At 41.3% G+C, this 15,706-nt stretch overlaps 1 protein-coding gene across 1 annotated transcript in view; it reads right to left on the bottom strand.

Moving 5' to 3' along the window:
* Positions 1-15,706, bottom strand: part of LOC140480497 (uncharacterized) — a 264,377-nt gene that overhangs the window by 119,509 nt on the left and 129,162 nt on the right. The window contains exons 18-20 of the mRNA XM_072575429.1: positions 12,362-12,430; positions 9,467-9,538; positions 7,339-7,407 (exon numbers count right to left, since the gene is read on the bottom strand). Coding sequence (XP_072431530.1) covers positions 7,339-7,407; positions 9,467-9,538; positions 12,362-12,430 — 210 coding nt within the window. The remainder of the gene's footprint in view (positions 1-7,338; positions 7,408-9,466; positions 9,539-12,361; positions 12,431-15,706) is intronic.

The following is a 15,706-nucleotide window of genomic DNA, read 5'->3' as shown; positions in this document are numbered from 1 at the left end:
TGTTGTAATCTGAGGTAACCATTTTTGCTGTCCACTACACCTCCAATTTTTGTGTCATCTGCAAATTTACTAAGTATACCTCTTATGTTCACATGCAAATCATTTGTATAATTGATGAAAAGTAGTGGACCCAGCACCGATCCTTGTGGCACTCCACTGGTCACAGGCCTCCAGTTTGAAAAGCAACCCTCCATCACCACCCCTCTGTCTTCTACCTTCGAGCCAGTTCTGTATCCAAATGGTTAGTTCTCCCTGTATTCCATGAGATCTAACCTTGCTAACCAATCTCCCATGGGAACCTTGTTGAACGCCTTACTGAAGTCCATATAGATCACGTCTACCGTTCTGCCTTCATCAATCCTCTTTGTTACTTCTTCAAAAAACTCAATTAAATCCATGATTTCCCATGCACAAAGTCATGTTGACTATCCCTAATCAGTCCTTGCCTTTTCAAATGCCTGTAAATCCTGTCCCCCAGTATTCCCTCCAACAACTTGCCCACCGCTGATGTCAGGCTCACAGGTCTATAGCTTCCTGGCTCTTTCTTACCACCTTTCTTAAATAGTGGCACCACATTAGTCAATCTCCAGTCTTCTAGCACCTCACCTGTGACTATTGATGATATAAAAGAGCCCGGCAAGCATCCCAGCAATTACTTTCCTACTTCCCATAGAGTTCTAGGGTATATCTGATCAATTCCTGGGGATTTATCCATTTTTTATGTGTTTTAAGACATCCAGCACCACCTCCTCTATAATATGGACATTTTTCAAGATCATGTATTTTCCCACATACTATATCTTCCACGTCCTTCTCCACAGTAAACACTGATGCAAAATACTCATTTAGTAACTTCCCCTTTCCTGCAGCCCCACACAAGGGCCACCTTGCTGATCTTTGAGGGGCCTTATTCTATCCCTAGTTACCCTCTTGTCCTTAATATATTTATAAAAACTCTTTGGATTCTCTTTAACATTATTTGCCAAAGCTATCTCATGCCTCACTTTTGCTCTCCTGATTTCCCTCTTAAGTGTATTCCTAATGCCTTGATATGATTTTCAGGATTCACTTGATCTCTCCTGTCTATACTTGACATATCCTTCCTTCAATTTGACGAGAACTTGATTGGAGGAACACAACATAATGGCTCAGTGGTTAGCCCTACTGCCTCACAGCACCAGGGACCTGGGTTTGCTTCCACCCTCAGGCTACTGAGTTTTCACATTCTTCCCGTGTCTGCAAGTGTTTCCTCCAAGTGCTCTAGATTCCTCCCACAGTGTAAGCATGTATATGTTAAATGGATTGACCATGATAATCTGCCCATCTGCAGCCAGATGAGTTTAGATTAGATTACTTACAGTGTGGAAACATGTCCTGTGGCCCAACAAGTCCACACCGACCCTCCGAAGAGCAACCCACCCAGACCCATTCCCCTACATTTACCCCATTCACCTGACACTACAGGCAATTTAGCATGGCCAATCCACCTAACCTGCACATCTTTGGACTGTGGGAGGAAACCGGAGCACCCAGAGGAAATCCACGCAGACACAGGGAGAATGTGCAAACTCCACACACATTTGCCCAAGGCGGGAATTGAACCCACGTCTCTGGTGCTGTGAGGCAGCAGTGTTAACCACCGTGCCACTGTGCCGCCCACTAAAAAATATGGAATGCTTCATGAAATTGCGTGTCATCCTTGCGCAGTTAGCTATTGGAAATGCAGCGATAAGGTATGAGGCAGGTTAGCCATGGGAAATGTAGGGATAGGGTTGGAGGTGGATCTGGATGCACTGCTCTTCGGATGGTCAGTGTAGACTTGATGGGCCAAATAGCTTAATTTAACACTTTAGGATTCTCTGTAATTATTACAACAAAGGTGGAGCTTACTGAGAGCATCATCTTGAGTGTCGCTATTCTTCAGCACCACCTTGCCTCCACCAATGTCATTGCCACCATGAGTCCATGCTGGGCAAATCTTGGCAATGCAGCCTCTGCTGAAGCAACCAGGACCCTGGACAGCATGGTGGCTTAGTGGTTAAGACTGCTGCTTCACAGCACCAGGGACGTGGGTTCAAATCCCGTCTGTGTGAAGTTTGCACATTTTCCCTGTGTCGATGTGGATTTCCTCCGGGTGCTCCGGTTTCCTCCCATAGTCCAAAGATGTGCGGGTTAGGTGAATTGGCCATGCTAAATGGCCCATATGTTCAGGGATGTGTGGGTTAGGTGCATTAGTCAGGGGTAAATGTTGAGTAATAGGGTAGGGGAATGGGTCTGGGTGGGTTATTCTTCTGAGGGTGGTGTGGACCTGTTCGACCAAATGACCTGCTTCCAAACTGTAGGGATTCTATGAAATCATGGTAATTGGGATTGATCATCGACTGATTTACTCCACTGAGACTTGACACTGACTTGATGGACTGAGTAGCCTTCCGTGCTGAAAATTACTCTGTGAGTTGGATTTCACAGGGTGCAATGGTTCTCAGCGTCTCAGCTAAAGATGCTTTGGAGGAATGTATCATTGAGAACAGTATAAATTGCATTTTTGCCTCTGTCTTAAGAGGACATTCTGACTTAGGGAGCTGTTGACAGGGAGTTCCAGCATGCCATGGATTCCATGTATGCCCTCATCTGGAAGGTCTCTATGACAGTAATGTGCCGTGGGTTCAAGAGGGTAGGGGTAGTGGTAGAATGGTTTAATGGATGTAGAGCTGGAAAACAGGGTGGTGGGGCTTCAAAGGGCCCTGAGGATCACAAAGGAGTCACCGTTTGCATGTTATCAAGTTCTGCAGCTTACATCAGTCGAAGCAGTTAAAGAAATTGGATTTTCTGTATGGTGTGCAGTGTCCTCTGCTGCCTGTAAAATACCACTCAAAATAGGAAAAGATCTCTAAGTAGCCATGACAGTAATTGGTCATGTAAAAACCTTAAGAGAAGGGTTAGGGGTGGGGTGACCTTGGTATCTTTCCTGGCCCCGATAACATTTCAGGCAGTTTCAGAGATGAGTTGTGGTGGCAGGAAAGCCAGTTGCTGAGTTTCACTCTCCTGTTCTACTTCAAACCAACAGGCTGCCAAATGTAAAATTCTGCTCTCCTCGTGACCCATTTTTGCTCTTTGTAGTGATACTGGTACTGCCTGGAGTTGGGGGTGGGGCACTTTGTAGCAGAATCATTGCTGGATCCCTAGAGAAAAGGTATAATCATTGGGGGTCAGTCAGTAAGGCCCAAACAAAGGATAAGAGCAAATTACTGCGGATGCTGGAATCTAAAACCAAAAGAGAAAATGCTGGAAAATCTTAGCAGGTCTGGCAGCATCTGTAAGGAGAGAAAAGAGCTGACGTTTCAAGTCTAACTGACCCTTTGCCAAAGCTAAAAAAAAGGGAGAAATAGGGAGGTATTTATACTAGGCAGAGAGAAGGTGAGTCATGGCTCCAGAAGCAAAGGTAGCAATAAAAAGGTGATAATGATAGTGCATAGAGAGACTATAGGGAGATTAGGAGCTGTGAATGACCAAGGCTGAAGCCAGTGCTATGTGACAAAATATGTCGGGGATGGGGGGATGGGTGAAGCAGAGGCAAAATGGAAAACAGGGGAGAAGGGTAGCAAAGGGGGAAGAGGAGAGAAAAAGGTGATGAGAGAGTGGGGAGCGAGAGAAAGAGATAATCAAGAAATAAGAGGTACAGAACAGTGAAAAAAAGTTTTTAAAAAATAAAATAAATGAAATAAAATTACAGAGCAGAATGAAAACAGAGGGGTCGAGATGGGATCATCATCTGAAGTTGTTGAGTTCAGTGTTGAGATCGGCAGGCTGTAAAGTGCCTAGTCGGAAGATGAAATGCTGTTCCTCCAGTTTGCGTTGAGCTTCACTGGAACATTGCAGCAGAGGACAGACATGTGGGCATGGGAGCAGGATTGTGTGTTGAAGTGCAAGCCACGGGAAGGTTTGGGACCTGTTTGCGTACAGGGCCAGGTCCTTCGGGTAGCCTTTGACTCTGGCATGGCACTCCATTGACTTGGTTTGCCCATGTAGGAGGGATTTTCTTCCACACCCAAGCCATAGGCATGTTGACCAGTGTTTAGCTGGCATATTGCCCACATGGTGTGGCAATGCCTACCACTGGTACACCAGCAGTGATGGTGGGATAAGGCCCTTAAGTGGTTACCTCAAGACCTCAAATGGCATCTGATGGGGAGCACTATCCTTGACTTTGTCCAGTCTGAATTTAATTGAGAAGAGGTGAGTCAGGAAGGTGGTAGAGTTTCCACTTCAATATACACTCCTTCTGCTGGTCAACAAGCTGTGAGGGAACATTAAATTCCTGCCATTATCTTTGTTTCCCTTTCTACCACTGTTTTCAGATATGCTGATTATTTCCAGAATTTTGTTTTGCTTTTATTTCAGCAATCCCCCATAGCCCTGGCTAATGATGTCTTATTCAAGCTATGGACAGAAGATGAGCACAGTTTCAGTGAGGTCTAAAAGTCTGACTGAGTAATTTATCTTTAGGTCTTGGATATCTTGTTATTTCAGCTTCTGGTAACATTTCAACACCATTTCTCTGTTGGCAACTTAAAAGTGGTGGCTGATTGTTCTTTCAATTGTTTCCGCATTCATTTCAGCCACAGTCCATCCTCGTGAACCTAGTTTGCAGAAAACCATTTGAAAACCTGATATGTAATCTATCTGATCTCCCTATTTAGAGCCATCCAGATTAACATTCCAAATGGCTTGTGTTTCTTTGGGAGTTATTTCTTTTTTATGCTTAATCTACTTTTTGCAGCAACATTATAACAGAATTCCTTGAAGACTATATCAATAAAAGTTCCAAATTGTTATATCAACATTTCAATATAGTATGGGGGAAGTAGTTCATTGCCAAAGGTGTCAAATTAAAAGTTAAACTGAGGTTCTAACTACCTGTTTAGGTAAAGGATTTCATAGAACTATTTGAAGGCTAGAGCTGAAAAATGTGTTGCTGGAAAAGTGCAGCAGGTCAGGCAGCACCCAAGGAGCAGGAGAATCGACGTTTCAGGCATAAGCCCGTATTCACGTCAATTCTCCTGCTCCTTGAATGCTGCCTAACCTGCTGCGCTTTTCCAGCAACACATTTTTCAGCTCTGATATCCAGCGTCTGCAGTCCTCACTTTCTCCTGTTTGAAGACTAGACAGTTCTCTTGAACAACCATGTCCTATCCAACAACATCAAACTATTATGTGGTCTTATAATGTGTCCAGTGTTTGAGGGACAGAATATCGGTAGAATGAATGGCTGAGCCATTTTAGGGAATGCTTCATCTAAGAGTGTCCAAAGCTTTGCAACAATTCTCCTGCAGCAACAAGTTTTGGATTAACATCAGTATTTCCATCTGGTCTTGGATCTGATTCTGCTTCCATTTTTTCACACCTGGATATGTTTAGATTGCAAAAGTGTAGAACCTACATTATATAATGATAATCTTGAGACCCTGGCAAGATTCTATTCTAAGGTCTGCTCCATAATCGGCCAAGGCCTCTGAAACATTACCACAAGATGCTAGCAGTCTATTCTATGACTATTCGTATAGATGCACAGACCACATTATATCTGCACTTTTAATGCTATCAATAGTCAGGGTTCCCTAAGAGGTTTCTCTTGTCCTTTAAATAAACCTCAGAATAAAATAATCAAGATTGATATCTGGGAATTTATCAATTAAGCTGAATGTTATAGTGTTACTGATCAACTGGGAGACCAGATGTACAACACACTAGATAATACATTCTTCCATGTACATTGGTTTCATTCAATTTAAGTTGATTAAGTTTGAATCTGGCTATTTCTTGCTTCGGATGATATATTTTGTCAGTTCTGAATTTAATCCCTTGTGGTTTGTGAATAGAATTAAATTGAGGATAGTGAAGAAGGCATTTGGTATGCTTTCCTTTATTGGTCAGAGTATTGAGTACAGGAGTTGGGAGGTCATGTTGCGGCTGTACAGGGCATTGGTTAGGCCACTGTTGGAATATTGTGTGCAATTCTGGTCTCCTTCCTATCGGAAAGATGTTGTGAAACTTGAAAGGGTTCAGAAAAGATTTACAAGGAGGTTGCCAGAGTTGGAGGATTTGAGCTATAGGGAGAGGCTGAACAGGCTGGGGCTGTTTTCCCTGGAGCGTCGGAGGCTGAGGGGTGACCTTATAGAGGTTTACAGAATTATGAGGGGCATGGATAGGACAAATAGACAAAGTCGGGGTCGGGGAGTCCAGAACCAGAGGACATAGGTTTAGGGTGAGAGGGGAAAGATATAAAAGAGACCTAAGGGGCAACCTTTTCACACAGAGGGTGGTACATGTATGGAATGAGCTGCCAGAGGATGTGGTGGAGGCTGGTACAATTGCAACATTTAAGAGGCATTTGGATGGGTTTTTGAATAGGAAAGGTTTGAAGGGATATGGGCCGGGTGCTGGCAGGTGGGACTAGATTGGGTTGGGATATCTGGTCGACATGGAAAGGTTGGACCGAAGGGTCTGTTTCCATGCTGTACATCTCTATGACTCCATGACTCTATATGGGTGACAGTAATAACCAATGGAGAAAAAGAAAATTTTCATTGCTCTGTTATTTCAATTTTAGTTTTCCACTTCTTTATTTAAAGTTGGTTGCCATGGTGGACAAAGTATTAGTTCCTGTTCGATGCATCAGTGCACTCCTGATACTAAAGATATGTCTAAAGCAGCACAGAATTGCCCAGACATAGAAATTGAAAACAGTTGTTAAATTGATGAATGCTGGAAAAAGGTGACCACTGTGCAGATTGCAACAAATGGCACAGTTCTATCATTGCTTCACTAGTGAACTTTAGCCTGAATTGGCAGTTATCTATCGAGATCTTTAAACACGTCTCAATGGATGAAAATAAATGAAGACAGACAACTGAAGGAATATAATGACAACTTCATATCTTGATTCCAAAAAACTCAGGACTAGAAGGGCCCTAGAGGTTGTACCCATTTTCACGAATGTAGTTGCATCAAATAAAATTCCAGCAGTTCAGCTTTAAAAATTACTTTTTGAAGACAAGGTAATACTCAGCCTTTATTGTCAAGCATAAATGAGTATACAATCAGAATGCATGTGCAAAATTGGCTCAATAGTAAGAGTTTGTGCAAATGAAGCTGCTGACATAAAAGGCAGCATCATTGTGCTGCTAATTTTGAGGAGAACTGATGAAATTGGAATTCATACCAAGCCCTTGGTCTATCACATTGAAATTATTGCAATTAATCAGAAAAATGGTCTCCTTGTGTTGTATTTTTAAACACCACATAAGAGAACAAAATTAAAATGGATAAGCAGCTTACCGGTTTTCCTGGATCTCCTTTAATGCCAAATCCCGGTGTACCAGGTAATCCTGGAACTCCCTGATCCCCCTGGAGAAATGAAAGGACAATGTCTTCTGTTCAATATTTGTAAAATAGAACAAATCTAGAGTATACGAAGCTCGGGCTAAAATGGTCTGAAATTTGACAGCTGTGGTGTGAAAAGCTCTACACCTTTAATTTGAATCTTCCTGTTAGAACTGTGACAAAAGTGATTTGATATCTTACAGGGAACTTTTTACATTAAGAGCATTACATTACCTTATTTAAGGAAGTTTTTAACAAAATAAAGGAGGGGTTAAGTAAACATTCAAATGGTGGTCGTCATCTGGTGTTTGAAAGATTCCCTTATGCAGGCCATGGTTCATGGAATCTTGTTATGTCATGAGCTCTCTAAATAGCTGGTTGGACACAACCAAACCTGCAACAGAGTAGAGCATGGCTATCCTTGTTGGCTAGGAGAGTTGTGTAATAGTTTATGACCCCAAACCAATTGCATTTTGAAAAGACATCTTGAAAATTGGAAATTCCAGGAACTGGAGTCAAGGCTTCAACAGAATGAAGGGCTTATGCCCGAAACATCAATTCTCCTACTCCTTGAATGCTGCCTGACCTGCTGTGCTTTTCCAGCAACACACTCTTGACTCTGATCTCCAGTATCTGCAGTCCTCACTTTCTCCCAGGACTTGGATCCAGGCTGCCATTTTTAAAGGGTTCTGACCTGGTAAAAATCTGTCCCATCTATAATGAAACTTATACAAATGAACCGAGGGCAACTGTGAGGGTAGGGAAATAGTTGCACACAGATGGTCAAAAAGAACCATTTGGTCATACAGTAAATCAGAAATTCATGCTGCCCACATATAAGAGAGAGAAGCTTCACCACATTGGAATTGATTATTTCAAGTACAACACCAAATATTCTCAGATTAGGTAACACACTAATTAGATGTAATGAAGGGCTTTATCTGTAATGTGATTCTATTCCACAAATCAGTCTTCCCTATCACATGGAAACAACATGTAGAGTTCCATTCTCTACACTCTATTTAAGTATATTCTCTCAGGAGCATATTGTCCAACTGCTGCCAAATTGGATAGCAGAGAAGTGAAATGAACCTATTTCCAGGAGGAAGAATGCCAAAGTTCACTTCCTTTAGAAATTTTAACAGCTGTGAAAACTATCATTCATTCTTTCTTGGCTTTGAGACAACTCAAGTTGTATATGAATGGTCAATGGGTTGGACTGTAATTCCTTTCAATTCTAAAAAAGTCAACTATTAGAAAATGTGTGAACACCAAACAAGGATTTACTAAACAGAATTCACATTTTATATTAAATGTGAAGCATTGATTTTATAATTTCACATGATTATTCTTAAAAATGTGTTGCTGAAAAAGCGCAGCAGGTTAGGCAGCATCAAAGGAACAGGAGAATCGATGTTTCGGGCATAAGCCCTTCTTCAGGAAGCCCTGAAGAAGGGCTTATGCCCAAAACATCGATTCTCCTGTTCCTTTGATGCTGCCTGACCTGCTGCGCTTTTCCAGCAACACATTTTTAAGCTCTGATCTCCAGCATCTGCAGTCCTCACTTTCTCCCACATGATTATTCTGTCAAATAAAGAGTGAACAGTAACATGCATCATACAAAACAATATCCTACAAATTAAAAAAAGTTTTATTCTTTCCACATATGTAATTGTACCACACTCTAAGCTGAGTAACCATCCCGCTGCTCAACTTATAATTGTTTGAGTGGGGTCTGGAAATGCAGAAGAAAAGGCTTTAAAGATGTATCTGTTGAAGAGATCCAAGTGCAAGTTATGTTAACAATAACTGGGAACTAGATCATGCTGAGTGAAACCTGAATTCCAAGTGTTAACTGGCAATATTAGCGGAAAAGTATGCAGAGCAATATATGGCTGAAGAAAAGAACCAGGTTCATTTGTTCACTAGGCAGCAAGTGGGGAAGAGCTTAAACATGTTGCAGCCACTTAGGTGAATTCACTTGGGTAAAAGGTTATCAGTTTCTGTAGAACCTAACTCCAGTCGGAATCATTGGTTTCTGGAATAAGAGAGATGGGAAAAAAAAGGAACCAGAAGTCTTTACCTTTGCTCCCTTTGGTCCAGCATCACCAGGGATTCCAGGATTTCCTGCTGCTCCTGGTATTCCTGGATCACCCTGAAGGAGTGTCAAAGACAATTAAAAATGTAGATTCAAGGTCACATTGATTTTCTGCAATATACAGATGGATAAACAGAAAAGTTGAATCCATGAATTCTGTGTGGGTTGTTAAAAATAGAACATTCAACATATCTCTGTCCACTCTTGTAATATGGTGACTGACCTGTGTAAAGGCTAGCATCTCAGTTACACCAATGAATAGATTGAACTCTGCCAAATAATTTGACTGTTAATATAGCCAACAGTAATTTCAAGGCTTGTCGCTGAAATGCATTCATGTGTAACATCAGTCTTCTCTCTTGTCCATCCGTTTCTGTTCTAAAGAGGTCATTTTCCTGAGAAAGTTACATCCTTGAAGATATCTGTCAGATAAGAGGCTAATTGTTCTAACATGGTACTGCAATGACATACTTGGTAACACACTCCCACAGTTGTTGCCTTCAACTAACTGGACACATACAAGGATATTTCCCTACCTTTACACTTTCTAATCATAGTTCTAACTCAAGCACATCATCATCTTTGCTTGTATCACCACCACTGGTAGAGCGTGGTACCAATACATATGTGTGTGCTGCATGTTCTTATATTTTCTTGTCAGCACAACAGCCAGCTGCTGAGCCACTGTACATAATTCCCCTATTTTGTCATGCTGAAAAAGCCTATAATAAAGATGAGAGGGTGTAAAATTCAGGAGAGTGCACAAACGCAAAGGCAGAATTAAAGAGACAGGGCAGAATCCTGAGATTCAGGAGAAGTGTGGCAGAATCGGGTGAGAAGTGCAGCAAAACCCATCCTGATGTCGAGATTTGCTCACTCTAACTTTAATGTTTTATACAGGCTGTGTGGCAAGAATCTCACCAGGCAGTGGTGAGATGCCAATTGACGGGATTAATATTTGTTAACTGCCTTGCTTTTTAATATTCAAATTCCCATTTTGCCAAACATGCTAAACATGCATTCCATGCTAGTTAACAGGTTGGCACTTCAGAGCAAAAGGTTTTCACTGCTATTGTTTTAAGGGACTGTTCAGTGCAGACACACAGTCAGGTCCAGACTGAGTATACTGCATCATCCTGGCATGCTATGCACTGCACTAATGGAGAAGGCAATGAGACAATGTTCTGAGTGCAGAGAAACTGGTGGAAGGGGAGCAGTAATGTGAGGAGGAGGATGAGGACATTGAAGAAGAGAAAGCTAACTTGTCTGTGACTGAACTTAGCTGTGACTGGTGCTAGATGTTGTACAGAATTCCATTGACACCTAATTGAAGAGAGCTGACTACAGCAGACAATCATTGACTATAACACAATCTTTGGTCACATTGCTGAAATCTGGTCGACATTGTGTGGTGCAGTTCAGCCTCCATTGGCTTCATTTCAGTTCCCTTTTCTTCTTTGTACATAAAGGCTGTTTTTGTTTGAAATTGTCCAATTGCATGCCTCATTGTGATGTTCCTCTGCTGGACAAAGACAAGCTGTGGAGCTGAGTGGGCACTGAGGAGAGGGCAGCACTGATTTAGACCATTCAGATGGTATGTGACTATGGGCAGCCAAGCTGTGTGGCCTGGTGGTTAAACAGTGACTAGGGTGAGAGATTTAGGTTGTTTCTACAAGCGAGTGTCAGCTATATTGGCCGTGTGCCATGGGCAATGTGGGTTTGTGGCTGCTGTGCCATGACATTGCCAGTGGGGGCCAAGACTTGCTCTGGTGGTTAGCAGCCTTTCAAAGATGGCATAAGAGCAAGGGATGCTGGTGTTTCAGTAGATATCCACTGAGTGATGAATCATTCTGGGAATGGCAGGTGGTAAGATGGGGCAGAAATTGAATGTGAGAGACATGGTAGGTCACGGTAGGTAATGAAAGCGTTTGGTAAGATAGGGTGAGAGCCAAAAGGTTTCATTGCTACTGTTTTAGGGTTAGGGCTCATTTTAGATTAGATTAGCTGAGAAGGTCTTCATAAAACTCAACAGAACTTGGACTTGGCCAACAAAACGTAAGAATGGTCTCTGTGACCCCGACTGGAGAGGGATGGACAGACCGGCAAACAGGATCTGTGGGGTCGTGCCCATTCTTTCATTCATTTTTTCTGAAGAAATAAACTTTCGCTGTTGCACCTTGTTATAAAACAAATTACATGTCATCCCAATTATCTGCATTGTAGGAATTCTTTTATGCAGCACATTGTCAGCTTCAAACAAATGTGTTCCCATTGGTCATAAGCAGAATAAGCAGCTCACTGAACCTGAAAAAAGGGGAACTCTGGATAAATCACATTGTATCTCTCACTTCCAGATTTCCCAAACACTTCGTGTGCAGAAGTGCTTCTTAACATCATCCTAAATTTGACATTATGGTGTTCAGCCCCAATTCTAACTTGCTACCAGAGGAAATAGCATCTGTCAATCTATCGTTTGGAATCTTTTAGGTAACTTATCACCTCAAGTAGATTAACCCATCCAACGAGAATATAGCTCTAATCTATGCATCATTTTCATATAAATTAAACCACAATCTGCCTGGAAAGAAAGGTGATTTCTGGGCATCATTTGTCTACTCTGTGTCAGCAAAGATTCCTGGACATTAAAGAGTTGAATAATATCGTACTAGCAAAGTCCTTTTAATTGACAACAACAGTGTTATACTTGTAAGACTCGGAGAAGTTCTGGTCCACAATTTGAGCAATTCACAACAAATCTGGTTTATTGGTGACAAATTAAGAATTTCATGACACTTTTTTTTGAAGGACACACATTTCCTAAAAATGCAATAAAGGAAAGTAAATGACCACCAAGTATTAGACAGATTATAGCATACTTACTTTAGGACCTGGAGATCCTTTTTTTCCTAATCCTATTGGGCCCCTTTCTCCTGGAAATCCTTGGTCTCCCTGTCATTGAATACACTTAGTTAATGAATATGTCTTTACTTAAATTTCTTGGTTACTAAGAGGTAGTGTCTTGCACTTTAATGCCATCATCTCAACAGCCAATAGAAAAGAGAAATTAACACAATTTAATGGTAGTCTCCTGAAATTGTTATTTAAATTGATAGGGGGGTAAGTTATCGCAGGTTTTGACCATCCTGTTTATAATATAGAATGGTGTCAACAGTGTGGGTTCAATTCTCATACCAGCTGAGACTACAATGAAGTCCCACTTTCTTAGCTTTGCCCCTTGCCTGGGGTGTGGTGACTCTTAGGTTAAGCCACCACCAGTTATTTCTCTCTAATAAGAGTGGGAATTTTATTTAAAATGCTCAGCAAAGTACTGCAGAGGTGTTGGCTTTCTCTGACACACTAGCAACCCAATATTAGGTTGGAATAGAGGGCAAATATTTGAGCTACATATTTTTTCCTGTTAGCACTGTCTCCCTGAATGGAATTAAGCTCAGTACAGCAGAGGATGTAGAATGATGGGGGAGTTGGTGGTGATGGTAGGTTGCAATACTGATTAATGGGACATTAGTAGCAGCACTTCAGACTGATAATGTTTTTAATTTAAAACCTTTTTTATCTTAAAATGCACAGACTATAAAAGCCAGGAGATAACAAAGAAATCTGCATCAAACGTTAATGAGACCTCAGTTAGAGTATTGTGTGCAGTGTTGGATTCCACATGATCATGTTGCACTCAAAATATATTAAGGTATGATGTAGAGGAGCTGGTGTTGCACTGGATGGACAAAGTTAAAAATCACACAACACCAGGTTATAGTCCAACAGGTCTATTTGGAAGCACTAGCTTTCGGAGCGCTGCTCCTTCTTCAGGAGATTGTGAAGCAGAACCAAAAGACACAGAATTTATAACAAAAAATCAGTGTCACGCAAGTAAAATGATTGTTGTTCAGTCTTTCATGTTTCAGTTCATTAATATGTAAATCTCAATTTCTTTTAAGTCACATTCTCAAGATAACTTAAGGTTTTATTAAAAAAGGACACACAATGCACACAGGTTCTCAGCTCACACAATGCAATCAAGCTGTGAGATCAGAGTCTGTCAATATCCTAATCTTGAGTCAGACCAGTTCTTTTTCCAAAGTGGAGTTTATGAAATATATAGATTGACTGTCTGCATTGATCGTCTACAGGTTATGCATTTTTTGAGCAAAATAGAATGTATCTGCAAACATAAATTCACCCCATTGACTTATATATGTGTGTGTGTGCAGGAGAGAGAGAGAGAAAGAGAGAGAGTGTGCATGTGAGCCTGAGTCCACATGAGACAGTGGGTGTTTGTGTGTGCGCGCAAACTCGGTAAAGTGTGTGTGGGTGTGATGGAGTATAAGCCTATGAGAGGGTATGTGTGTGGGTGTGAGTGTGGGGGGGGGGTGCATGTGTGTGTATGAGAAAGAGTCTGCGTGAGTGTGTGAGTATGTAAGACTGCATGCGTGTGTGTGCGCGCGCGTGCGCGCGAGAGTACATTGTGCAGTGGGGTCACCTGTTGTGTGACATGAAACCAAGGTCCCGGTTGAGGTCATCCTTATGGATACCGAACTTGTCCATCAGCCTGTGCTCAGCCACTTTGCAAAGTTCGGGCCAGGCAACAATGCAGAGTGGCTGAGTAGTGGCTGATAGCCAAGTTTCAGTACCAATGGGGATGACCTCAACTGGGACCTTGGTTTCATGTCACACTACAGGTGACCCCACTGCACTATACACTCTCTCATACACGTACTCTTACATACTCACACACTCACGCAAACCCCTTCTCATACACACACACATACACCCCCACACTCACATGCATGCACACACCCTCTCACAGGCTTATACCCCACAGTCACGCACACACACTTTATCAAGCTTGCACACATGCAAACACACACTCTGTCGAGTGCACTCACACTCACACGCACACACCCATATGCACACACACTCTCTCTCTTTCTCCTGCAGACAAACACACAAGTCTATGGAGTGAATTGTATTTGCAGAATTATATTTGCAGAAACATTTTATTTTGCTCAAAAATGTACAACCTGCTGGTAGTCAATGCAGACAGTCAATCCATATAATGGTTTGTAAATTCCACTTTGGAAATAGAATCAGTCGGACCCAAGATTGGGAGTCAGACGGATTCTGACCTCATACCTTTAATACATTGTGTGAGCTGAGATGTCACCTTTCTTTTAATAAAACCTTAAGTTATCTTAAGAATGTGATTTAAAAGTAGTTCTTGGATTAACATATTAATGAACTGAAACCTGGAACCCATTCTAAAAGATCATGATTTGGAGATGCTGGTGTTGGACTGGGGTGTACAAAGTTAAAAATCACACAACACCAGGTTATAGTCCAACATGTTTAATTAGAAGAACTAGCTTTCGGAGCGTCCCTCCTTCATCGGGTGGTTGTGGAAGACACAATTGTAATACACAGAATTTATAGCAAAAGTGATGTAACTGAAATTATACATTGAAAAATACCTTGATTGTTTGTTAAGTCTCTCATCTGTTAGAATGACCATGATCGTTACACTTCTTTCATATGTAAATCACAAAACTTTTTTTAAAAGTTACATTCGCAGGTTAACTGTAACAGCAATTGTTACAGACACTTTTAAAAAAGGTTTTTGTGATTTACATATGAAAGAAGTGTAACGATCATGGTCATTCTAACTGATGAGAGACTTAACAAACAATCAAGGTATTTTTCAATGTATAATTTCAGTTATATCACACTGTAAACTTTTGCTATAAATTCTGTGTATTACAACTGTGTCCTCCACAACCACCCGATGAAGGAGCAATGCTCCGAAAGCTAGTGTGCTTCCAATTAAATCTGTTGGACTACAACCTGGTGTTGTGTGATTTTTACCATTCTAAAAGACGAAAGACTTAACAACTATCTAGTTTTGTTAAATATATCATTTTACTTTCCTGACACTATAATCATTTGCTATAAATTCTATGTGTTATGGTCCTGCTTCTTAAGGAGCAATGCTCTGAACGCTAGTGCTTCCAAATTAACCTGTTGGACTATAACCTGGTGTTATGTGATTTTTAACTATATTGAGGTAGAATTCAGTGAAATGAAGCTGAAGCCTTTTCTGAGGACTGGTTAGTTACAGTCAAAGATGTAAATGTCTCAGGGGCTGTTAAAATATGGCAAATAGAGAAGATTTGAAGAATGACATGGTCATAGGAAAGTGAAGGGGAAGGAGAA

Source organism: Chiloscyllium punctatum, chromosome 8 (genome assembly GCF_047496795.1).
Source record: "Chiloscyllium punctatum isolate Juve2018m chromosome 8, sChiPun1.3, whole genome shotgun sequence".
Taxonomy (NCBI): Eukaryota; Metazoa; Chordata; class Chondrichthyes; order Orectolobiformes; family Hemiscylliidae; genus Chiloscyllium; species Chiloscyllium punctatum.
This window is presented reverse-complemented; position numbering and strand designations above follow the sequence as displayed.